The 25,227-nt window shown below is 56.9% G+C and overlaps 2 protein-coding genes across 11 annotated transcripts in view; both read left to right on the top strand.

The window, feature by feature from the left end:
• C19H19orf25 (chromosome 19 C19orf25 homolog) overlaps positions 1-25,227 on the top strand; it is a 99,084-nt gene that overhangs the window by 46,202 nt on the left and 27,655 nt on the right. The gene's annotated exons all lie outside the window — the stretch shown is intronic.
• ADAMTSL5 (ADAMTS like 5) lies at positions 12,122-23,210 on the top strand. 10 transcript variants are annotated; one of them, XM_077978828.1, is made up of 16 exons: positions 12,161-12,301; positions 14,067-14,272; positions 14,416-14,518; positions 15,217-15,289; positions 15,404-15,495; positions 15,711-15,771; positions 15,880-15,988; positions 17,557-17,684; positions 18,042-18,153; positions 18,508-18,594; positions 18,748-18,911; positions 19,423-19,612; positions 19,690-19,761; positions 20,036-20,091; positions 20,430-20,536; positions 22,476-23,210. In XM_077978828.1, coding segments are annotated over exons 3-16 (1,308 nt in total). In that variant the 5' UTR covers positions 12,161-12,301; positions 14,067-14,272; positions 14,416-14,462; the 3' UTR covers positions 22,477-23,210. The 10 variants fall into 10 exon arrangements, with proteins under 10 accessions (XP_028694477.2, XP_077834954.1, XP_028694478.2 ...); XM_077978822.1 differs by lacking the exon at positions 20,430-20,536 and having other exon boundaries at positions 12,186-13,174; XM_028838645.2 differs by lacking the exon at positions 22,476-23,210 and having other exon boundaries at positions 15,094-15,289; positions 20,036-20,627.

The following is a 25,227-nucleotide window of genomic DNA, read 5'->3' as shown; positions in this document are numbered from 1 at the left end:
AAGGGGCCGCGCTGGGTTTGAATCCCGGCAGCCGCCCCTGGATGCCTCGGTATTAATCCCCAAATGTTACATAACACCAGGAATGGGGAGGGGTTACCAGGTTCCGTGGGGCTGGAATTTTCCAGGAACCAGATTTCAGAATCTGGCCCGGCCACACCACTAGGGACAGAAAACACCTTCTGAGTTGTCACATGTCCACCTGGTATCGTGAATGGGGTCCCCGTGCATTGGACGGTGCTGAGCTCAGGCACCTTTGCCGGGGTTCTGGTCCCCGTGCCAGGGCAGAAGATTCCTGGCCAGCCTGGGTCCACCGGGTTGCAGCTGGGGAGCCCAAGTCCCCTGCCGATGAGAACCAGGTGAGGCAGCTGCAAGGTGAGCAGCTCGGGGCCCGAGTGTGTGAGGTGTCACACGACTGTCACCCTGGAATCTTCCAGGGCCCGAGAGTCAGTTGCTTCCTTCCTTTTTTTTCTTTTGAGACAGAGTCTTGCTCTGTCGTCCAGGCTGGAGTGCAGTGGTGCGATCTTGGCTCACAGCAACCTCCACCTCCTAGGTTCAAGCAGTTCTCTGGCCTCAGCCTCCTGGGTAGCTGGGACTGCAAGTGTATGCCACCACACCCAGCCTTTTTTTTTTTTTTTTTTTTTGGTATTTTTAGTAGAAACGGGGTTTCACCATGTTGGTCAGGCTGGTCTCAAACTCCTGACCTCAAATGACCCGCCCCGCCTCGGCCTCCCAAAGTGCTGGGATGACAGGCGTGAGACGCCAGGTCTGGCTTCCAGTTCCTTCCTGATAGCAGCTGCCCATCCTGGCATCAGTTCAGGCATTTGTTAAGCACCTACTGCATATCTGCCTGTGTCAGGCTGTGCGGGTCCAAGGCAGACCCTGCCCTGTCCTCGTAAAAGGACCACTGCTTAGGGGACTGCAAGAATGTCCAAGATTTCACCAAGTCAGGGGTCAGGGAGAGCTGGGAAGGTGGAAGGGAGTGAGCCAGGCCCGTTCTGGGCAGTAACTTGTCCCTGAGGCAGGTAGTGTTCTTAGCCCTATGTTACAGATGAGGAAACTGAGGCTCCAAACGGCCGGTGCCAGCCCAGGCTCACCCGGACTGCATGTGGCTGAGCCTGGAGTCTAGGTGGGAGTGGATCCAGAGCTCCTGGTCCCCCCACAATAGGTCTGTCCCTCTTTCAGGCTGCCAGCCCCAGCAGTCCCAGGGAGCAGTGCCAGGCAGCGCCCTCGTGCTGGGGCGGGCGTCTGAGCTTCCCAGGGGGAAAGAAATCAGAGTTCCTGGCCCAGAGCCTCGCAGCCTGCCTGTCAGCTGATGCTCCTTGCACAGAGACCGGCTCGCCCTCCCTCTCCCCTGGCCGCCCACGGCTTTTCCTGGCTGAGACTCCACTTTGGAGCTGGGAAAGGCCTCCTAGTCTCAGCCTGTGCCCTTCTGAGCAGGGACTCTGTCCCCCAGCCTATGTGAGCCCCACTAACCAGCTGTCCCCATCCCCCGCCCTGCCCCAGGCTCCCTGCTCACCCCAGCCTGGCTGCAGGGGAGTTTTGGGGGGCTAAGGATGAATGCCCACAAACACACCCCTCGGCTCTCCCTGAAGGCCTCTCACGCAGATTAGGGGATGGGGAGGGACTGCTGTTGAGTACATGTCTCCTTTCGAGGATGAAATGTTTTACATTTAGATAGAGGGGTGCTTGTTCAACACTGGGAGGCAGGAAATGCCGCTGAATTGTGCACTTTTTAAAAGGGTAAATGTTATGTTATGTGAATTTCACCTCAAAGGTTTAAAAAAAAAAAAAAAAAAAAAAATTGGCCGGGCGCGGTGGCTCAAGCCTGTAATCCCAGCACTTTGGAAGGCTGAGACGGGCAGATCACGAGGTCAGGAGATCGAGACCATCCTGACTAACACGGTGAAACCCCATCTCTACTAAAAATACAAAAAATTAGCCAGGCATGGCGGCGGGTGTCTGTAGTCCCAGAGGAGGGTTGCAGTGAGCTGAGATCCGGCCACTGCACTCCAGCCTGGGCGACAGAGCAAGACTCCGTCTCAAAAAAAACCAAACAATTGGTAACGCACCATGGCTCATGCCTATATTCCCAGCGTTTTGGGAGGCTGAGGCAAGAGGATCACTTGAGGTCAGGAGTTCGAGACCAGCCTGGCCAACATTGCAAAACCCTGTCTCTACTAAAAATACAAAAATTAGACCAGGCACGGTGCCTCACGCCTATAATCCCAGCACTTTGGGAGGCCGAGGCGGGAGGATCACAAGGTCAGGAGATCGAGACCATCCTGACTAACACGGTGAAACCCCATCTCTACTAAAAAATACAAAAAATTAGCCGGGCGTGGTGGCAGGCGCCTGTAGTCCCAGCGACTCGGGAGGCTGAGGCAGGAGAATGGCGGGAACCCGGGAGGCGGAGCTTGCAGTGAGCTGAGATCCGGCCATTGCACTCCAGCCTGGGGGACAGAACGAGACTCTGCCTCAAAAAAAAAGAAAAGAAAAGAAAAGAAAAACGTAGATATTCATAGCAGCCTGATTTAGAGCAGCCAAAAGGTAGAGACAGCCCAAATGTCCATCAGCAGATGAAGGAAGAAACACCATGTGGTCCATTTATACGACGGAATCACATCCAGCCTTGGAAAGGAAAAGAACCCTGACACAGGCGGCGGTGTGGATACACCTTGAAGACATCACATCCAGCAAGAGACGCCAGGCACAAAAGGAGAAACCTTGTGTGTTTGTTTGTTTGTTTGTTTCTCTTTGTTTTTTTGAGATGGAGTCTTGCTCTGTCGGCCAGGCTGGAGTGCCGTGGCAAGATTTAGGCTCACTGCAACCTCCGTCTCCTGGGTTCAAGCAATTCTCCCGCCTCAGTCTCCCGAGTAGCTGGGACTATAGGCACCCGCCACCACGTCTGGCTAATTTTTACATTTTTGGTAGAGACAGGGTTTCACCATGTTGGCCAGGCTGGTCTCGAACTCCTGACCTCAAGTGATCTGCCCACCTCGGCCTCCCGAAGTGCTGGGATGACAAGCGTGAGCCACCACATCCAGGTAAGAAATCCCGTGTGATTCCATCCTAGGAGGTCCCTAGCATCCTCAGTCACAGAAATAGAAAGTAGAATTGGGGGGGGGTGTGCTAGGGGCTGGGGAGGGGGACAGGGAGTGAGTGTTTTATGGGGACAGAGTTTCAGTTTTTGAAGATGAGAAAGTTCTGGAGATGGGCTGGGTGCAGTGGCTCCCACCTGTAATCCCAGAACTTTGAGAGGCCGAGGCAGAAGGATCGCTTTAGCCCAGGAGTTTAAGATTAGCTTGGGCAACATAGCAAGCCCTCGTCTCTACAAAAATAAAAAAATTAGGCCGGCTGCAGTGGCTCACGCCTGTAACCCCAGCACTTTGGGAGGCCGAGGCGGGCACATCACGAGGTCAGGAGATCGAGACCATCCTGGCTAACACAGTGAAACCCAGTCTCTACTAAAAATACAAAAAATTAGCCAGGCATGGTGGCGGGCATCTGTAGTCCCAGCTACTCGGGAGGTTGAGGCAGGAGAATGGCGTGAACCCGGGAGGCAGAGCTTGCAGTGAGCAGAGATTGTGCCACTGCACTGCAGCCTGAGTGACAGAGCGAGACTCCGTCTCAAAAATAAATAAATTAGCTGGGTGTGGTGGTGCACGCCTGTAGTCCTAGCTACCCAGGAGGCCAAGGCAGGAGGATTGCTTGAGCTCCAGAGTTTAAGGCTGCAGTGAACTACGATTGTGCCACTGTACTCCAGCCTGGATGACAGAGGAAAACCCTGTCTCTAAAAAGCGAAAAAAAAAATGAAAGTTCTAGAGAGGGGTGGTGGTTATGGGATGCTTATGCAATAATGTTAATGTACGTAATGCTGCTGAACTGTGCATGTCGTATGTTTAACATGATAAATTTGGCCGGGCGCGGTGGCTCACGCCTGTAATCCCAGCACTTTGGGAGGCCGAGGTGGGCAGATCACATGAGGTCAGGAGTTTCAGACCATCCTGGCTAACACAGTGAAACCCCGTCTCTACTAAAGATACAAAAAAATTAGCCAGGCATGGAGAATGGCGTGAACCCGGGAGGCAGAGCTTGCAGTGAGCCGAGATCGCGTCACTGCACTCCAGCCTGGGCGACAGAACAAGACTCTGTCCCAAAAAAAAAAAAAAAAAAAAAGATACATTTTATGTTATGCACATATTACTACTATTTTATTTTTATGTTTATTTTTCGAGACAGTCTTACTCTATCGCCCAGACTGGAGTGCAGTGGTGCAATCTCAGCTCACCTCCTGGGTTCGAATGATTCTCTTGCCTCAGCCTCCCAAGTAGCTGGGATTACAGGCATGTGCCACCACGCCCAGCTAATTTTTGCATTTTTAGTAGAGATGGGGTTTCGCCATGTTGGCCAGGTTGGTCTGAAACTCCTGACCTCAGGTGATCCGCCCGCCTCGGCCTCCCAAAGTGCTGGGATTACAGGCATGAGCCACTGCACCCAGCCCATATATTACTACAATTTAAAAAGGGAAAAATAAGGCCGGGCACGGTGGCTCATGCCAGAAGTCCTGTAATCTCACGCCAGAAGTGATATAATCCCAGCACTTTGGGAAGTTGAGGCAGGTGGATCACTTGAGGTCAGGAGTTCGAGACCAGCCTGGTCAACATGGTGAAACTCCGTCTCTCCCAAAAATATAAAAAATTAGCTGGGCATGATGGTGGGGGCTTGTCCCAGCTACTTGGGAGGCTGAAGCAGGAGAATCAGTTGAACCCGGGAGGCAGAGGTTACAGTAAGCTGAGATCTTGCCACTGCACTCCAGCCTGGGCAACAGAGGAAGACTCTGTCAAAAAAAAAAAAAAAAAAAAGGGAAAAATATATTAGATTCCCTACCCCCTGAAATACACAACCCTACTAATGCCCCAGGTTACAGATGGGGAAACTGAGGCACGGCTTGTGTGATGAGCAAGGATGCCGTTTTGCAAAGGGGCAGGGCAGGGTTCAACGGGGCCACCTGGCCCTCCCATCCTGCCCCCTGCCCTGGGTTCTTGAGGCCTGGGTGGTCTAGCGCTGCAGCCCCCGTACCCTCGGCACCTCTCACATCCCAGGCCACGGCTCAATTTCCTCTCCAGTCTCTGTTCTTTTGCTGACCTGAGAAAACCACAGACTCAGCAGATTTCGCAGAAGTGCCGGGAAGCTCTGCTCAAAATACCTACTGCAGGTGGAGGGGGCGTGGCAGCTGACACAGCGGGCACCAGACTCCCTGGAGGCCCAGGAGGCTCATGGGGCCGCCTCCAAGGTCAGCGGCAACCCAGGCCTCCCCAGCCCCCTCGTTCTGGAAGGCGCCAGGGTGGAGGCCACCAACCAGTGTGGCTCAGCCCAGCTCCCTGGTCCCTGCCTGGTCTCCTGGCCTTTACCAAACACCTGTGTGTCCCATGTGCCTGGACGCAGGTCCCAGGGACCCATGGCCCTGGGAGCAGAGCAGGCAGGAGACGTCCCACCATCACAGGGCTCCAGAGACCCCCTGATTGTGGTTTATGCTGCATGACATGGCCCAGTGTGAGCGCGGGAGGGGGCATCCAGACTTGGTGCCCCGAAACCAAGCCCTGTTCTTCCCTCTCTCAGCTCTGTTTCCTCCTAAAACACTGCTGTCCGGATGCAGGGCTCATGCCTGTAATCCCAGCTACTCTGCTCTAAAGGCTGAGGCAGGAGGATTCTTTGAGCCCAGGAGTTTGAGACTAGCCTGGGCAACACAGGGAGATCCCTGTCTGTACAAAAAATAAACAAGAGTTAGCCAGGCAGAGTGGTGTACGCCTGTGGTCTCAGCTACTTGGGAGGATGAGGTGGGAGGATTGCTTGAGTCCAGGAGGTCGAGGTTGCAGTGAACTGTGATCACACCACTGCACTCCAGCCTGGGTGACAGAGCAAGACCCTGTCTCAAAAACAATAATAAATACTAATAATTACTAATAAAAGCACCATCCTCTCTTGTCCTCTGGGAGACCCCTGCTCCTAATTTTTTCCCATGGTTTTGTTTGTTTGTTTGTTTGTTTTTGTTTGAGACAGAGTTTTGCTCTTATTGCCCAGGCTGGAGTGCAATGGTGAGATCTCAGCTCAGCGCAACCTCTGCCTCTGGGTTCAAGCGATTCTCCTGTCTCAGCCTTCTGAGTAGCTGGGACTACAGGCATGTGCCACCACATCCAGCTAATTTTGTATTTTTAGTACAGACGGGGTTTCGCCATGTTGCTCGGGCTGGTCTCAAACTCCCGACCTCAGGTGATCCGTCCGCCTCAGCCTCCCAAAGTGCTGGGATTACAGGGATGAGCCACTGTGCCTGGCCCCTTCCCATCTTTCTGGATGCATTTTTCCAATTCTCCTTTAAGCCACCTCCTCCTTCTCCTGAGAGGCTGGGGTTCAGTGCTGGGGCCTCCCACCCCCTCTTCACTTTCTCCGCTGACAATGTCCAGGTCAGTGGCTTTAGCACTGGCAGCTGGGGCAGGTTGCTCAACCCTCCTGGCCATCTGTGTGGGTTCCCCCAAAGGCAGAGCCTGAAGCAAGGGTTTGGTGCAGAGAGTTGGTTCGGGGAGCAGGGTGGGAGCTGGGTACCCCCCGGCCACCCTGAGTCCCACATTCATCAGGGACCCTCTGAGGAACTGAATACAACATTCCCCAGGGTGACCACCCAAGGTGAGGACACAAGGCCAAGGCATCTACCCTCTGGACTTCCCGTTGGTCCTCAGACCCACATCAAGCTCCCCCTGCCACAGGGCCTTTGCATGTGCTGTTCCCTCTGCCACCCTCCCAGGCTTTACCTGGCATCCCCTTCTCAGCTTTTAGGCCCAGGCAGGAAAGAGCCCCCTGTGCCCAGGAGGCCGCCCCTGCCCCGAGATGCCCTAGACGTGATCCATGCCTGCTTCTCCCCGGTTCCACCACAACCCAGAATGACGGTTTCCTTGCTAGCTTGCTGGTGTGCGTCCCACCTGACGGGGAGCACCAATGGCAGGGAGTGGGTCTGTATCTCCATTAGGTGATGGGTGGACACCTGCCTCCGTGCCCCTTCTCTCGATGGACACAGCATCAACTTCCCATCAGGGACACTGATCAACTCCAGCCATGTTCAAGGTGCTGCGTGGGCATTGGAACCCGCCCGATTGCCACAGAAATAATCCATTTTTAATCTGCGTGGGTCTTTTTACTAATTATGAGACAAATAGCTCAATGTCATATGGAATCCGGGAACAGAAAAACTACATTTGTTGAAAAAAAAAAAAAAAAAAAAAAAAAAAAGGCCTGGTGAAATCCAAATCCAAATAAAATAACATTTGGAATTTAGTCAATAATCATGAAATAGTAATTGTTATCACTTTTTTTCTGAGATGGAGTTTCGCTCTTGAAACCTTGTCTCTATAATAATAATAATTTTTTTTAAAAATCCAAAATAAGATTGGGAACAGTGGCTCATGCCTGTAATCCCAGCATTTTGGGAGGCCAAGGTGGGAGGATCACTTGAACTCAGGAGTTTGAGACCAGCCTGGGAAACATGGCAAAACCCCATCTCTACTAAAAATACAAAAATTAGCTGGGTATAATGGCACTCACCTGTAGTCCCAGCTATGTGGGAGGCTGATCCCAGAGGATTGCCTGAGCCTGGGAAGCAGAGGTTGCAGTGAGCCAAGACCGCACCACTGCAGTCCAGCCTGGGTGACAGAGTGAGACCTTGTCAAAAATAATAATAATAATAATAAATAAATAAGAAACTCAAAATTGCTAACATGAAAAAAAAAAATGGCGAATGCCTTCAGATGAGGCTCAATCCAGGAACTCAAACAACCTTCTAGAAATCTGTCCTTTTGGGCTGGGCATGGTGGTTGGTACATGCCTGCAATCCCAGCAGTGTGGGAGGCTGAGGCCAGATAATCACTTGAGCTCAGGAGTTCAAGACCAGCCTGGGCCACATAGAGAGACCCCATCTCTACAAAAAAATACAAAAATTAGCCAGGCATGGTGGTGCATGCCTATAGTTCCAGCTACTTGGGAGACTGAGGTAAGAGGATCTCTTGAGCCCAGGAGTTTGAGACCAACCTGGGCCTGGACAACATAGTAAAATGCAGTCTCTACTAAAGATCAAAAAAATTAGCCAGATGTGATGGCATGCATCTGTAGTCCCAGCCAAACGGAAGGCTGAAGTGGGGGGATCGCTTGGGCCCAGGAGGTCAAGGCTGCAGTGAGCTGTGATTGCACCACTGCACCCCAGCCTGGGCGACAGAGCAAGACCCTGTCTCAAAAAAATTATAAGAAGAAAGAAAAGAAAGGAAGAGAAGGATTAAAAAAAAAAAAAAATCTGTCCCCTTCCATTTGCTGCTGTGTCAGCATCTGCTTGAGACTGCACACCTCTTGGAGTAGTCAAGAAAGTCCAGCATACCTCAACTCACACCATTCCCGGGGCCCACCCCAGCCACAGAAAACCACCTTTTCCTCCAATGGCCCAGTTCAAGTCCCAGGGCAGGCTCTCATTGGCCCACTTGGGTCACGTGGTCATCCCCCAGCCAATCCCCAGCTCTGGGAGATGGAATTATCTGATTGGCCAAGCATGGGTCACGTGATACACAATCTGTTGCCAGAAGGTGAGAGAATGGGTGGTTTTCAGCGCGTGAAGGTGGAGGGGAAGAGGCACCCTGGGGAGGCACAGCCGTGTCAAAGGCCTGGAGCCTGGGCAGAGGGGTAAGAAAGCAAGGGGTCTCTTCCAGGAATTCCGGACGGTGCCCCGGGCACTGGGTGTCTGCAGGGAACAGATTCCGAGCGTGCACAAGAAGCCGGCACAGAATGAGGACCAGGCAAGCAGCGGTCAAGGAGGGTCCAGAGTCCCGGGTCCTATGGGGTGACTCCAGCCGGGGAGGGTCCCAACTCCGCGTGGCCCTTGCTGGTGCCCAGGGACAGATGGACAGCCCCAGGGATCGAGGGGTCCAGGGATCTGTGGGGCAGGGATGGGGAGGCCCCACCCACTCCACGCAGGAGGTTGAGGTGTCCTGGGACCACGTGTCCAGGCCTGAGGGATCAGGAGAGGCCACCGGGAGTTGTGGGGACACAGAAGTCCACCAAGAGGACGCAAGATCTGCTTTGGGGCATTTCTTTTTTAAATTAAATTGAATTTCCAAAGCAGCTTTACTGAGGTATAATTGAAGAAATGTACATATGCAATGTTTGCTTTTTTTGTTGAGACGGAGTTTCACTCTGGTTGCCCAGGCTGGGGTGCAATGGTGCGATCTCGGCCCACTGCAACCTCCGCCTCCTGGGTTCAAGCGATTCTCCTGCCTCAGCCTCCTGCGCAGCGGGTATTACAGACGTACACCACCAGGCCCGGCTAATTTTTGTATTTTTAGTAGAGCCGGGGTTTCACCATGTTGGCCAGGCTGGTCTCGAACTTCCGACCTCAGGTGATCCTCCTGCCTCGGCATCCCAAAGTGCTGGGATTACAGGTATGAACCAACATGCCAGCCCCCCCCCTTTTTTTTTTTTTTTTTTGAGAGGGAGCTCAAAAAAGCCAGGCTGGAGTGCAATGATGTGATCTCTGCTCACTGCAACCTGCGCCTCCCAAGTTCAAGCGATTCTCCTGCCTCAGCCTCCTGAGTAGCTAGGACTACAGGCATGCACCACCATGCCTGGCTATTTTTTTTTTTTTTTTTTTTTTTTAGTAGAGATGGATTTCACCATGTTGGCTGGGCTGACCTCAAACTCCTGACCTCAAGCAGTCCCCCCACGTCAACCTCCCAAAGTGCTGGGATTACCACCGTGAGCCACCACGCCTGGCTAATTTTTGCATTTTTAGTAGACACGGGGTTTCACCTTGTTGGTCAGGCTGGTCTCAAACTCCTGACCTCAGGTGATCCACTGGCCTCGGCCTCCCAAAGTGCTGGCATTACAGGCATGAGGCCACCGTGCCCAGCCCGATGTCTGCAATTTGATGAGTTTGCACATGTGCAGTCACCACACTCAAGATGACAGGCCTAACCATCACTTCCCAAGGTCCTTGTGTCCCACTGTTTTTGTTATTTTATGGTAAGAACCCTTACTGTAAAATCTACCCCGTGAACACCGTTCGAAGTGTGTGGTACAACAGTGTTCACTGTAGCCCAGTCACACGCAGATTACGGCGTTCCTTAAGCCTCGAGGCCATATGACCATGCAGGAAACGGAACCTAATTGACCCACATCCGCGGGAACCTGTGTCTCAGTCCCCCCTCTAGTCCTGATGCTGCCTCAAGGAGGGGGTCCAGGCTGAAACTCAGAGTAGGGGGACTTGGCTGACTCCCGAGTCAGGGTCCAGGCAAGGGTAGGGGAATGTAGCAAGCTAGGATCCCGCCCGACTGGGACTCCAGGAGCCTCTGAGCCTCAGCAGCCGTCCCCTCCACCTACACGGTGTGTCTTAGGCTGAACTCCCAGCCTCCTCCTATGGACGTCCAGAGGACAGAGGTGGGAGATGGTAGGGGACAAGAACTGGGGGCGGGGGGACAGCCCTCCACATCTTCACCACCCCCTCTGCCAATCTTGCAAGCTCTAGAGCCCCCACGCAGGGTGCAGTGACTGTGGTATGCACTCCCAGGAGGGCACAAGGGCTGCAGGATACACTTTCCATAGAACTCAGTGCCTACTGTATGCATTCCCTGCAGGAGACAGCACCTTCTGTATACCTTCCTTGCAGGACGCAGCACCTGCAGTATATACTCTCTACAGGATGCAGTGACTGCTGTATGCACTCCTTTGCAGGTGTCATATCTACTGTATACACTCCTTTGCAGGGCAGAGTCTACTCTATACATTTCTTTTTCTTTCTTTCTTTCTTTTTTGAGACAGAGTCTCGCTCTGTCGCCCAGGATGGAGTGCAGTGGCACGATCTCAGCTCACTGCAAGCTCCGCCTCCCGGGTTCACACCATTCTCCTTGCCTCAGCCTCCCAAGTAGCTGGGACTACAGGCACCCGCCACCATGCCTGGCTAATTTTTTGTATTTTTAGTAGAGACGGGGTTTCACCGTGTTAGCCAGGATGGTCTCGATCTCCTGACCTCGTGATCCGCCTGCCTCAGCTTCCCAAAGTGCTGGGATTACAGGCGTGAGCCATCGTGCCCGGCCCTACTCTAGAAATGCATAATTTCTACAAGATGCAGCGCCTGCTGTATACCCTTCCTGCAGAGCATCATGCCTGCTGTGTGTGCTCCCTGTGGGCACTGTGCTTTCTGTATACCTTCCCTGCAGGGCACAGGGCGTGCTGTCTGCACTCCCCATGGAGCTCTGTGGACTGGACGTCTGGGAATGGGGCACATCTGAGGAGGATACAATTGTCCTAATGACACATTGACACATGCCCTGAGCTGACTTCTTTCTTTCTTTCTTTCTTTCTTTTTTTTTTTTTTTGAGACAGAGTCTCGCTCTGGCGCCCAGGCTGGAGTGCAGTGGTGTGATCTTGGCTCTCAGCCACCTATGCCTCCTGGGTTCAAGCGATTCTCGTGCCTCAGTCTCCCAAGTAGCTGGGATTACGGGCACTTGCTGGCACACCCGGCTAAGTTTTGTATTTTTAGTGGAGACTGGGTTTCACCATGTTGGCCAAGCTGGCTTCAAACTCCTGACCTCAGGTAATCTGCCTGCCTCGGCCGTGCTAGGATTCCAGGCATGAGCTGCCGCGCCAGGCCTACCCTTCTCTCTTGACCCCTTCCGTGAGGGCCTTCCTGACATCCCCACAACCACACCCCCCGGGGCTATCTGTGGTGGGCCTGGGCTATTTTCTCCAATAGTCCAGGTCAGGCCAGACGGTGGGGTTATACACTCTGGGGGGGCTGCCTTACCTGCTGGCCTGGGACTGGCTGGGTTGTTCACAGCTGTGCACACAGTAGGTGCTCAATAAATGGCATATGGGTGGCTCTGCTGTGACATGCTACAGGCTGGAAGGCTGACTGAGTTGAACCAGCAGCACCCTGTATGTCCCCAGCAAACCTCTCTCTCTGTGGTCAGCGCTGTGGGACAGCCGGGTGGGCTTCCAGGAGGAGGGGGTGCTCAGGCCAAGCCTGGGTGGAGCCCAGGGAGCAGAAGAGCAGTCCCCCCCCTCGTTTAGTGACTCAGCCCTTCACCCCGCCCGCCAGGGGGCGCCGGCGGGCAACACCAGAAGCTGTTGGAGCCCAGAACCCAGGACCTGGTCTCATTCCTGCGTGGGTGGGCACAGGGCGGCGCAGACACGCCCGGCAGGAAAGGGTGCAGTAGGGGAGTCCTGGGGTGCCCCCTCGCGTTGCGCGTCCGCAGAGCCGGGTTCCAGATGGAAGGTGCGCGGTGGAGACCCCTGCCGGCCCCACTGTTGGGATGGGGAAACTGAGGCCGGAGAGGGTGGGGCCGCGGCTGTGAGGGAGAGGGACCACCTGGACCCAGGTCTGGCTCTGAAGCCCCGCTGGCAGCCCCGGGACCCGGCAGGGAGGGCAGGAGGTGGGGTGGGGCGCGTCCCCTGGTGACAGCAGCGCCCGGGAATGCGCCAGCTGGGAGGGTCTCTCCGCCCCCCGCGCGCGGCCCCCGGGGCTGAGCTTCTCCCCAGTGCGCTGGGGCCCTGCGCTGGGGGTGGCCGGGACCTGGATCGGGGAACCCCCGGATAGGAGCCCAGGCGCACGGAAGTCCCCCTCCACGAGCAGGGCGACCCCCCCGCGGGAGGGGTGAGGGGCAGGACCAGGGGAGGGAGCTGTGACCGGGGACGGGGACCCCGGCGGGACGCAATCCGGGCGTCGGTGGGGTAGGGGCAGCGCCTGGGACTCCCAGACCCAGAGCGGGGTGACCTCGGTTCGCGCACATTCCCGGGCCCTGAGCGCGGCGCCCGGAATAGCAGCCCCAGGGCAGAGGGGGGCGGTCAGTCCCCGCGCCGCGCCCCCGCCCGAGACTGCCAAGGTCACCGGGACCCGGGCGCCCGACACTAGCCCGCGGCTCCGGGACCCCTGCGCTTCGGCAGTCCCCTGCCGCAGATCCGCGCCCGCCGCGCGAGGGCGCCCGGGGCCGCCGCCCCTCCTGACCCGGGCCTGGGCGCGCCTGCGGAGGCCGCGGTGGGAGGGGCCGCCCCAGTCTCGCACCCGCCCGGCACCTCGGGCCCCGCCGCTTCCGCTCGCCCTGGGGCCGCTCAGGGAGCCGGGACGCGCTGCCTGGGCTCCGCGCAGCCGGTAAGTCCTTCTTCCTATCCCCCCACTTTCTCCGGGGGAAACTGAGGCCCAGAGGTGCGACTTGCCTTGAGATCCCACCGCCAGTCCGGGCTGCAGCCCACACGGGGAGGGGCCTTGATTCTGGGGAGGGCTCATTGAGGAGGGGGTAGGGTGGTCCTTGTAGCCCCCCATTTTTCACCACCTAGACCCCCACTCCTCAAGCCAGGCTCAGAGTCGGGTGGGGGTTGTCAGAAGGTGAAGGCCCCTCCCCCTGATTTTTTGGTTGGTTGGTTGGTTTTGAGATGGAGTCTGGCTCTGTCGCCCAGGCTGGAGTGCAGTGGCCCCATCTCGACTCATTGCAACCTCTGCCTCCTGGATTCAAGCGATTCTCCTGCCTCAGCCTCCCAAGTAGCTGGGATTACAGGCGTGCACCACCATACCTGGCTAATTTTTGTATTTTAGTACAGATGGGGTTTTACCATATTGGTCAGGCTGTCTCAAACACCTCAGGTGATCCACCCGCCTCGGCCTCCCAAAGTGCTGGGATTACAGGCCTGAGCCACCACGCCCGGCCCCCCTCCCCTTGTTTTAACTTTCTGGGGCAGACTTCTTCCTGCTTCCTGGGCTAGCCCAGGCTCTGGGCTCAGAGAGGGGCACGGATGCAGCTGACCACACAGCCATCTCAGCACCTGGAGACACCCGGGACCCCAGACCCTTGGTGCCCCAGAGGTCCAAATGCTAGAGCCAATGGGGCCTGAGAGCCAGGGAAACAAGGTCCGGGTGGGACCCAGCCTCCTTCAGCTGGTGCCTGGGCCCGGGCTCACCCGCCTGCCTTCATGCTCTGCTGGCAGCGGGACGTCCTGGCTCACTTGGCAGCTGCTTCCCTTCCCTTCCCTCCCCTTTCTCCCTGCAGGCCGGGGTCACGAGGAGGGTGTGGATGGCAAGTGACTTCATCCCTGCCCGACGGATGGAGAAACTAAGGCCCAGAGAGGCAGTCAGCCTCCTCCCCTTTCCTGCTCCAGCCTCAGCAGTGGCCCCCTCCCTCCACGGGCCGCCCCGGTGCTCAGTCCCACCCCCTCCGCTGATGAGGCCATGAGGCACCGACTGGACCCAGGCCAGGTCACCCCTCCCTGTCCCATCCCCAATCCGGGGGACTCTCTGCTGTCTGGAAGCTGAGGGAGCCCTGGGGCCGCAGTGCAGCTGGGGGCCTCTTCCGGGGACCCAACTCCTGATCCAGCCCCTGCCGGCCGCACCTTCTGCAGAGTGTCACAGAATCATGGACTGAATCCATTCGGCCCCCACTGCACAGATGGGAAAACTGAGGCCTGGGAGAGTGGAGTGGCTGGCCTCAGGCCACACGGAAAGGTAGAAGCAGTGATGGTGGGGAGGGCGAGGAGGGGGCCCCAGCCCTAGGAGGCACCTGTGTACTATTCTTGAATGATCCCTCCAATCATCAAGCATCGATTAAGCACCTACTGTGTACATTATAGCACAATACACATATCAATGACATTGCAAGCTGGGCACAGTGGTTCATGCCTATAATCCTAGCACTTTGGGAGGCCGAAGCGGGTGGATCACTTGAGGTCAGAAGTTTGAGACCAACCTGGCCAAGATGGTGAAACTCTGTCTCTACTAAAACTACAAAAAGTAGTCGGGCGTGGTGGCGGGCACCTGTAATCCCAGCTTCTCGGGATGCTGAGGCAGGAGAATCACTTGAGGGGAGGGTTGCAGTGAGCCGAGATTGCACCCCTGCACTCTAGCCTGGGCGACAGAGCGAGACTCCGTCTCAAAACAAACAAACAACAACAACAATAATTGCAGATGACATTTTGAGTTCTTTCTCTCCATACCGGGCTCCATGCCTCCTGTCTTCTTTACCTGATCCACGGGACCCCTCAGCTTTCCTGTAAGGGAGGCTCTGTTACCCTGTTTTTCAGAGGAGAAGTAGGGCTCAGAGAGGTTTAGTTACTGTCCAAGATCACACAGCCAGTCAGGACAGAGCCAGGACACAATCCTGTGTCTGGCGGTGGCTCCATGGATCCAGCCCCTCTGTTCCCCAGGCCCCGCCTCTTCCAGAACCTCCTGCTTCTCCTGTGGGCCCTGCTGAACTGCGGTTTGGGGGTCAGTGCTCAGGTAAGGGGGGGCATGAGCCCAGGGGGTGGCGAGTGGGCATGGGGACCCAGCCAGCACTGTGGGGTCACCAGCATCTCCCCACCAGGCTGACCGTGCCTCTGTCTCCCCAAGTAGGGTCCGGGTGAGTGGACCCCATGGGTGTCCTGGACCCGCTGCTCCAGCTCCTGCGGGCGTGGCGTCTCCGTGCGCAGCCGGCGCTGCCTCCGGTGAGCGGGCTGGGGCTGGGAGGGGGTCCCTGCCCCTCCTCCCCCGCTGGCCCAGCCCGGCCCCTGGCCACACCCTCGGCCTGCCCACACATGCTGTGCCCTTTAATCCCGCTGATCCCACTGGAATGTGGGTGGGGTTGGCGGGGGCAGAGGGTGGAAGGCCAGCCCCAGGAGGGGGTCCCTGGGGGTTCTCGCCACACTCTGGCTCCCTGCAGGCTTCCTGGGGAAGACCCGTGCTGGGGAGACTCCCATGAGTACCGCCTCTGCCAGTTGCCAGTAAGTCCTGCCCACCTCTCAGACCACCCTCCCACCCCAGGCTGCCTGAAGCCCGCCACCTGCCCCTTGGGTTGTCCCAGCCTCTGGCTCACCTATCTCTGTCACTAGGACTGCCCCCCAGGAGCTGTGCCCTTCCGAGACCTACAGTGTGCCCTGTACAATGGCCGCCCTGTCCTGGGCACCCAGAAGACCTACCAGTGGGTGCCCTTCCATGGGGGTGAGTAGCCTGGTCTCCTGTGGTCAGAATTGGTTCAGAGTGAACAACTTATTACACTTAAGGAGAGGGACTTGGAGGGTTGCAAAGAGACAAGGGTATTAGCACTAGGGTTTTGAAGGATATGTAGGAGTTGGTGAAGTGAAACAGAAACAGCATATGTTAGGCGTGAAACAGGGGCAGAGGGAAGCAGGGTTCATGCTGAGGATTCCGACTGAGGATTGACTTAGAGCTGTATCCAGAGGCCAACAGTTCTCAAACTTATCCCAGTAGCAGGAAATGTTGCTGCATTGAGCTGAAAATAGCAAGTTATATAACTATGTGCCCAGGGCAGTGCGCCTCCAGATTTCAGGGTGACAGGCAGCTTCACACGCCATGGGGAAGGCAGACACAGATAGAAGAAAAGCCTAGAATGAACGAAGTGCCATCCATCAACCTCATTTCCTTCCTTCTTTCCCTCCTTTCCCTCCTTCCTTCCTTCCTTCCTTCCTTCCTTCCTTCCTTCCTCCCTCCCTCCCTCCTTCCTTCCTTCCAAGAATTGGAGGAAACCTGCTGTGATCCCACCCTCGCAGAGGCCCACTGGGGCCAGCCCAGGATCCGTTCCAGGCAGGGTCCACCAGCCAGACTCAGGGAAATGGGAGCCAAAAGGAGCTGGAGAGGAGGAGTGGAAATCAGGGCTGTCAGACTGTGTGTATATGATCAGACAGCCCATTTTTGCCCCACTTCCAGGCAGAAGGGGAAACTGAGGCCCAGGGAGGACCAGCGACACACCTCAGTTGTGCGGGACTCAGTCCAGTCAGTACTGGACATACACTTCACTGGGCACTTGCTAGGTGCTTGGGCCAGGTGCTCAGATCTTCTTTTTTGTTTGTTTTTTTGTTTTTTTGAGATGGAGTCTCGCTCTGTCACCCAGGCTGGAGTGCAGTGGCATGATCTCGGCTCACTGAAGCCTCTACCTCCCTGGTTCAAGCGATTCTCCTGCCTCAGCCTCTGAAGTAGCTGGAGTTACAGGCTCCCACCACCAAGCCCAGCTAATTTTTTGTTGTTGTATTTTTGGTAGAGATGGGATCTCACCATGTTGCCCAGGCTGGTCTTGAACTCCTGGCCTCAGGAGATCTGCCCACCTCAGCCTCCCAATGTGCTGGGATTACAGGCGTGAGCCACCGCACCTGGCCTTTTTTAAGGTCATCCATCTGCACACTGATAGAGTTCTTGCTTCTGTATCCTAGAGCTTAGAACAGTGTCTGGAAAACAGTAGGTGTTCAGTGGAATGAAGAATGAGTAATGGTGTTAAAAATGAATAGTATGTAAGGACTCCTAATATAAAGACTATGAATGAATGAATGAATGAATGAATGAATGCAGCCCCAGGATACTTGCCTGGGAGTCCTAGGTTGCTGGAGGCAGAGCACCTACGGTCCAGTCCTGGCTCTGCCTCAGCCTCAATGTGTGGCTTTGGCTGAATCTCTGGGCTTCATCTGCCCAAGGTGATGGTCGCCTGATGAAGTTTGGTAGAGGGGGCCTGGAACTCGAATAGGGGTCCCCGGCCCACTGACTCCTCCTGCCCTCAGCGCCCAACCAGTGTGACCTCAACTGCCTGGCTGAGGGGCACGCCTTCTACCACAGCTTCGGCCGCGTCCTGGATGGCACCGCCTGCAGTCCGGGTGCCCAGGGGGTCTGCGTGGCTGGACGCTGCCTTGTAAGGACTCGCCAGGCCCCGCCCGAGCCCCACCCACCTTTCACTCAGGCTCCACCCACAGCCTCCTCCCTAGGCTCCACCTCCACCTTCCCATTAGCCTCCACCCCTTCCCTAGACTCCATCCCTTCCCTAGACTCCACCCCTTCGCCTCCCCTTCCAGGCCTCGCCCCCAGCCCCAGCTTAGGCACCCACCCCCTGGGCACCACACCCACCCTCCTCCCTCCAGGTCCTGCTCCTCCCTAGGCTCCACCCCCATCTTCCCTCCGGGCCTTGTCCTCTTGCTCCCAAGCACTGCCCTTTCCCCAGGTCCTGGCCCTCCCAGCGTCAGTGACGCCGCGCCTGTCCTTCACCCTTTAGAGCCCCGGCTGTGATGGGTTGCTGGGCTCGGGTGCCCTGGAGGACCGCTGCGGCCGCTGTGGAGGCGCCAACGACTCGTGCCTTTTCGTGCAGCGCGTGTTTCGTGACGCCGGTGACTGCCTGCCCCGTCCTCCCTGCACACCCGTCAGAGCGGGCCCTTTAACAAGCTGTGGCCCGGAAGCAAATTTCCGTGCTGATTGGCCAGTGTGCAGCCCAGCCCCTCTTTCTCCTCATCCTGATTGGCTACTGACAGATTGTCCCTCCCTTCCCCAGAACAGATGGGGTTTTAACTCTTTCCCTGCCACACTGAAGCAATAGTAATTGTAACTCCAACCGTTTACGAAGGGTTTTCCGGTTCCCAGGACCCTGGCTAGCTGTCTTACCCTCAGTAGCTCATTTCATCTTCAAGTCATCGCTCAAATACACCCCCACTGGCACCCCAACACCCTTTTACCCTCCCACCCAGGTGCCTTCGCTGGGTACTGGAACGTGACCCTGATCCCCGAGGGCGCCAGACACATCCGCGTGGCGCACCGGAGTCGCAACCACCTGGGTATCCTAGGGTGTGAGGCGGGAGGCACCCTGCAGGCCGCCCGTGGGCGGTTGTCCCTGTTTACAGATGGGGAGACTTGAGGCCTGAGGAGGAGACCCCGGGGTCTGGGAGACGAGATGGACACGTTCCTGAGGGCTGACTGTTCCCTTGCAGCGCTGATGGGGGGCGATGGGCGCTACGTGCTTAACGGGGACTGGGCAGTCAGCCCGCCAGGGACCTATGAGGCGGCTGGCACCCATGTGGTCTACACCCGCGACACAGGGCCCCAGGAGACATTGCAAGCAGCCGGGCCCACCTCCCACAACCTGCTCCTACAGGTGCCGCCGGGCCTCCAAGAGGGTCAGAGGGGGGAGGCTGGTGAGAGAGAGTCAGAGGGGGGCAGTTAGGGACAAGGTCAGAGAGGGGAGGCTGGTGACAGATTCAGAGGGTGTCCGCTGGGGACAGGGTCATGGCAGGGAGTTTGGTGACAGGGTGTCAGAAGGGGTCGGATGGGAACAGAGGGTCAGACAGGGGAGGCTGGGGACAAGGTCAAAGGGGGTCAGCTGGGGACAGAGTGTCAGAGGGGTAAGGCTGGTGACAGGTTTAGAGGGGGGCGGTTGGGGACAGGGTCAGAGGGGGAAGTCTGGTGACAGAGGGTCAGAGGGAGTTGGCTGCGGACAGAGGGGAGAGGTTGGGGACAGGGTCAGGGGATCAGCTGGGGACAGAGCATCAGAGGAGGGAGGCTGGGGACAGACAGGGTCAAAGGGGGGAGGCTGGGGTCATAGGATCAGAGGGAGGAGGCAACCCCAGCCTCTGGTGAAGCTCCGTGTGTGCCCTCCCCTGCTCCAGGTCCTCCTGCAGGAGCCCAACCCCGGCATCGAGTTTGAGTTCTGGCTCCCTCAGGAGCGCTACAGCCCCTTCCAGGCTCGGGTGCAGGCCCTGGGCTGGCCCCTGCGGCAGCCGCAGCCCCGGGAGGTGGAGCCTCAGCCCCCCGCAGCCCCTGCTGTCATCCCTGCACGGACCCCAACCCTGGCCCCAGGTGAGGTGGGGACAGCCAGGGTGGGGAATGAGTGGGGGCTGAGGCCTCTGCCCCTCACAGCACCGCCCACCCCACAGACCCCTGCCCACCCTGCCCTGACACCCGAGGCCGCGCCCACCGACTGCTCCACTATTGCGGCAGTGACTTTGGTGAGACCCCCGACCCCTACTCTCATGTAGCCCTTATTAACCTGGCCTCCTGCTGACCTCTGACCCTAATCTGACTTTACCCTTGAGCCTTTCTTCTGACCCTAATTTGCCTCTTGACCCTAACCACTCATTGATCCCTCACGTGATCCTGACTCCAGTCCCTATAGATCCCGAGGTCCCACCTGACCCTCAGCCCCTCTTCTGGCAATGTGGGTGGGGCGTGGAGATTTGCGCAGAGTTGAGCAGCCAGCCAGCTCAGTATGACCCCCAACAGTGTTCCAGGCCCGAGTGCTGGGCCGCCACCGCCAGGCCCAGGAGACCCGCTACGAGGTACGCATACAGCTGGTCTACAAGAACCGCTCGCCACTGCGGGCCCGCGAGTACGTGTGGGCGCCAGGCCACTGCCCCTGCCCGATGCTGGCACCCCACCGGGACTACCTGCTGGCTGTCCAGCGCCTCGTGAGCCCCAACGGCACACAGGACCGGCTGCTGCTGCCCCATGCCGGCTACGCCCGGCCCTGGAGCCCCGCGGAGGACAGCCGCGTACGCCTGACTGCCCGACGCTGTCCTATCTGAGCCCCCGCAGGAGCCCTGGCCACACACAGCAAGAAAGATACATCTGACCAGTCTCAACATCAGCGTATTTCCCCTCTCACCCTCGCTTCCAGGCAGCTCTGAAATATGTCCCACCTGTGCAGCTATGTGACTCCCTCCCACACACACTTAGACACCTCTGCATGCAGTTGGAGTCACTGTCACAAGCCGGCAGGCACTGGTGAGGAGACACTGAAGAGACTCTGACTTGTATTTCGCTTCTCTCCTTGGCTGCCAGGAAGCTCATAGCTATTTATACTCAGAAAGTTTAACTCTGCTTTCATTCTCTTTGCGTCACACTCACTTTGAGACACTGTCATGAACGAGCATGACACCCTGCTGCCCTGGGTACGCGGAAACTCATCTGTTTAATTCCCAGACACTGTGCTGTCTCTCCTCTCTGCTACTCACACGCACCCTTGTGTGTGAAGAGCAGAGACACTGTCACAAACAGGCATGCCCCTTAGAAGACATGCCTAACCAGGCACTGTAACGTACCAATTTCCCCTTTTCCCCTGGCTACTGGGAAACTCAGAGACAATCTTTTCAGCCTCAGCATTTCTGGCTGGATTTCTGCCCATCAATATGCTCACCCCTCCCCTCCTCTTTTTTTTTTTTTTTTTTTTTTGAGACACAGCCTTGTTTTGTCACCTAGGCTGAAGTGCAGTGGTGCAATCATCGCTCACTGCAGCCTCGAATTCCTGGGCTCAAGCGATCCTCCCACCTCAGCCTCCACAGCAGCTGGAACTACAGGTGTGAATCACCATGCCCGGCTACCTTTTAAATTTTTTGTAGAGAGGGGGTCTTGCTATGTTGGCCACACTGTTCTCCAACTACTGGCCTCAAATGATCCTCCTGCCTCAGCTTCCCAAAGCACTGGAATTTCAGGCATGCACTATCGTACTGGCTGTTCACCCCCCTTTTATTCCTCTTTAATTTTTACAAGCACTTTTTTAAAACTTACTTTAAGTTCTGGGATACATGTGCAGAATGTGCAGATTTATTAGATTAGCATCCATCAACCTGTCATCGAGGTTTTAAGCCCCGCATGCATTAGGTATTTGTCCTAATGCTCTCCCTCCCCTTGGCCCCCACCCCACAAAGGACCCAGTGTGTGATGTTCCCCTCCCTGTGTCCATGTGTTCTCGTTGTTCAACTCCCATTTATGAGTGAGAACAAGTGGTGTTTGGTTTTCTGTTCCTGTGTTAGTTTGCTGAGAACGATGGCTTCCAGCTTCGTTCATGTCCCCGGAAAGGACATGAACTCATTCTTTTTTATGGCTGCAGAGCACTTTTTTTTAAAGCACCCCCATCACATGCAGTCAGTCACAGAGACTCAGGGACGCGCTGGTAGAACCCCGTCTCAGTTTTACTTATGGGTAGACACACATGTTCACACGCACCCCACCCCTCCTTCCGGCCCAGCCTCACCTCCTCCCTGCACATCTGACCCTGTGTGGGGTGAGGTCAGGGAATAGATGAGGATAGGAGCAGGTGGGGAATGAATGGAGCTTTGGTAGGTCCTGAGCCTCCCCCAACTGCCACATACTTTCTCAGGCCCACACTGGGAGCCCCTCCCCAGCTGAGGAGGTAGGTGAGAGCCGCTGCTGTCTGTGGGCTGCCAGCCCACTATGTTCTTCTGCAACCAGGAGGTCCGACATGGGCTGTGTGTGTACTAGGGGGTGTCACGAGTTCACTCAGTAAACCCTCCCCTATGGGGTGCCAACCCTCTGCCTCTCACTCCTGATGGATGGCACACACTGCCACCTGGGACAAACCGCTCTGTGTGGGACCAGTGGTTGCATTTCTCTCTGGGGCCTGGGATGCCTGGGGTCCGTGGGTTCCCGCTGACCACTGGGCACGGACAAGCTGCCCCCACCAGGGAGGGAGCAGCCAGAGAGAATGAAAGGCAAGGAGGCTGCTGAGGCAGAGGGAGTCGGCGAGGGGTGCAGGACATCGGTGGACTCGGCCCCTGATCTTGCAGGTGACCCCAGGCCAGGTGCAGCCCCTCTCCGGCCTCAGTTTCCCCCTCAGTGAATGGCGCCCTCGAAACCCCTCCCAGCTCTGACATGGGAGTTACTCTTTCCCGGAGCCCTTCCCTAGCCCCCTTTCTTCCTTCAGACATTTCTGCAGCAAGTGCTTATTGAACACCGACGGCATACCAAGGACCCAGCGAGGCCTGGGACGACCCGGCGCTTCAGTGATGCGGTGCCTTCTGTGATTGACATCTGCGGCAAGCGCTGCCGGCGGGGGTCCCAGGAGCTCCCCAGCCAAGGGCCGCGGGTACTGCAGGGCTGTGTGGGGCCGCAGTGCCCCCTGGCGGCAGGACGGGGCATGAAGGGACTCCGTGCGCGCCGCGTGGCTTGCAGCCCAGGTGCCCTGAGCCCACTTCCGCGTGGGCACTCGCTTCCCCATGGACGCGGGCCCCTCTTGCAGGCCTCCTCGTGACAGCACTGGCTCCTGAGGCCACTGTCGGTGCCTGCCGGGCCCCCACTGCCCTCCCTCCCCAGCTAGTCTGCAAGGCGGTCCCCTCTCCCCGGCTGTGGTTTGGGGTGTGCCAGGGAATGGAGGTTTCAGGTCTCTCTCAGCCACTGCCCTGGCGCCTGGATCTCAGACAGTCACCCTGGGGGCTGCCCAACACGCCAGGGGAGCTAACAGGGACCCCAGGCTGTGCCTGAGGCCAGGGAGAAACACGCATGAGGCTGTCCCACAGTCCCCACCGCCAGGAGCACGCCATTCCCACGTGGGCCAGAGGACCCCAGCATGATTTGAAAATGACGACATTGTTTCCAGTGAGAACCACGTAACAATCGGCAATAAATGGTCTCCAGATTTGCGCTTTAGCTTTAAAGCCAACTAGTGAACGTTCAGGTATCTTTGTTGTTTTTGTTTTTTTGAGCCAGGGTCTGACTGTGTCTCCCAGGCTGGATTGCAACAATGCCATCATAGCTCACCGCAGCCTCCACCTCCCGGGCTCCAGTGATCCTCCTGACTGAGCCTCCGGTGTAGCTAGGACTACAGGTGCATGCCACCATGTGTGGCTGATTTTTCTTTTATTTTTGGTACAGAGGGTGTCTCTCTATGTTGCCAAGACTAGTCTTGAATTCCTGGCCTTAAGCGAATCTCCTGTCTCAGCATCCTAAAGCGCTGGATTACAGGTGTCAGTCACTGCACCCGGCTGTCACTCTTTCCTCCTTTTATTTATTTTTATTTATTTTTTGAGACGGAGTTTTGCTCTTGTCGCCCAGGCTGGAGTGCAATGGCGCAATCTTGGCTCACTGCACCCTCCGCCTTCCGGGTTCAAGTGATTCTCCTGCCTCAGCCTCCTGAGTAGCCGGGATTACAGGCACCCGCCACCACGCCTGGCTAATTTTATATTTTTAGTAGAGACAGAGTTTCACCATTTGGCCAGGCTGGTCTTTAACTCCTGACCTCAGGCGATCTGCTCGCCTCAGCCTCCCAAAGAGCTGGGATTACAGGCATGAGCCACCAAGCCCGGCCTCCATTTACCATTTTAGGCCAGCTGTGGTGGCTCATGCCTATAATCCCAACACTTTGTGAAGCTAAGGCAGGAGAATTGCTTGAGCCCAGGAGGTCGAGACTACAGTGAGCTGTGGTTGCACTGTTGCACTCCAGCCTGGGTCACAGAGTGAAACCCCCTATCTATTTAAAAAAATAAAGGCCGGGCGCGGTGGCTCATGCCTGTAATCCCAGCACTTTGGGAGGCCGAGGCGGGTGGATCACTTGAGGTCAGGAGATCAAGACCATCATGGCTAACATGGTGAAACCCCGTCTGTACTAAAAATACAAAAAATTAGCCAGGCATGATGGCAGGTGCCTGTAGTCCCAGCTACTTGGGAGGCTGAGGCAGGGGAATTGCTTGAACCTGGGAGGCGGAGCTTGTAGTGAGCAGAGATCGCGCCACAGCACTCCAGCCTGGGTGACAGAGCGAGACTCCATCTCAAAAAAAAAAAAAAAAAGAAAAAGAAAAGGAAAGTGAGGGACCATGCCAGGTGCAGAGCGAGCTCGGCACCCTCTCTTCTCCCTCGGGGCCATGACCAGACCACATTCTTCAAAGCAGCCGGGCCAGTGATCGGCAGATCCTGACAGCCTGGTCTGCCATCCCCATGTGGTCACCGACACAGGGTCGGGGGTGATTAATCATTACCTTTGCTCTTTGCTCTGATAAATCCTGCACCCGGAGTAAAAGACAAAGTCCTGGGCCGGGCGTGGTGGCAGGTGCCTGTAATCCCAGCTACTCAGGAGGCTGAGGCAGGAGAATCGCTTGAACCCAGGAAGCAGAGGTTGCAGTGACCCAAGATCATGTCATTGCACTCCAGCCTGGGCAACAAGAGTGAAACTCCGTCTCAAAAAACAAAGAGAAAGTGCCCCTGTGCCCTCTCAGTGCCTGTGTGGTGCAGCCCTGAAAACTCCTTTTCCCTCCTCCCTGACCTCCTTCCTCCCTGACCTCCCTCCTCCCTGACCTCCCTCCTCCCTGCCCTCCCTCCTCCCTGACCTCCTTCCTCCCTGCCCTCCCTCCTCCCTGACCTCCCTCCTCCCTGACCTCCCTCCTCCCTGCCCTCCCTCCTCCCTGCCCTCCGTCCTCCCTGACCTCCCTCCTCCCTGACCTCCCTCCTCCCTGCCCTCCGTCCTCCCTGACCTCCCTCCTCCCTGCCCTCCGTCCTCCCTGACCTCCCTCCTCCCTGCCCTCCGTCCTCCCTGCCCTCCGTCCTCCCTGCCCTCCCTCCTCCCTGACCTCCCTCCTCCCTGCCCTCCCTCCTCCCTGACCTCCCTCCTCCCTGACCTCCCTCCTCCCTGCCCTCCCCTTCTGTGCTCCAGCCACAGGAGCCTCCCCTCTGTGCCTCCTACTCAC

This window comes from Macaca mulatta, chromosome 19 (assembly GCF_049350105.2).
Source record: "Macaca mulatta isolate MMU2019108-1 chromosome 19, T2T-MMU8v2.0, whole genome shotgun sequence".
Classification (NCBI taxonomy): domain Eukaryota; kingdom Metazoa; phylum Chordata; class Mammalia; order Primates; family Cercopithecidae; genus Macaca; species Macaca mulatta.
The sequence above is the reverse complement of the archived record's forward strand: the minus strand, read 5'-3'. Positions and strand labels throughout refer to the sequence as shown.

Excerpts from the sequence above, each read along its gene's own strand:
- ADAMTSL5 (XM_077978822.1), top strand. The coding sequence starts at position 14,463 with ATGGGAAAACTGAGGCCTGGGAGAGTGGAGTGGCTGGCCTCAGGCCAC. Across the intron at positions 15,290-15,403 it reads GTTTGGGGGTCAGTGCTCAG|GGTCCGGGTGAGTGGACCCC; the intron begins GTAAGGGGGGGC and ends CTCCCCAAGTAG. Across the intron at positions 18,595-18,747 it reads CCGGAGTCGCAACCACCTGG|CGCTGATGGGGGGCGATGGG; the intron begins GTATCCTAGGGT and ends GTTCCCTTGCAG.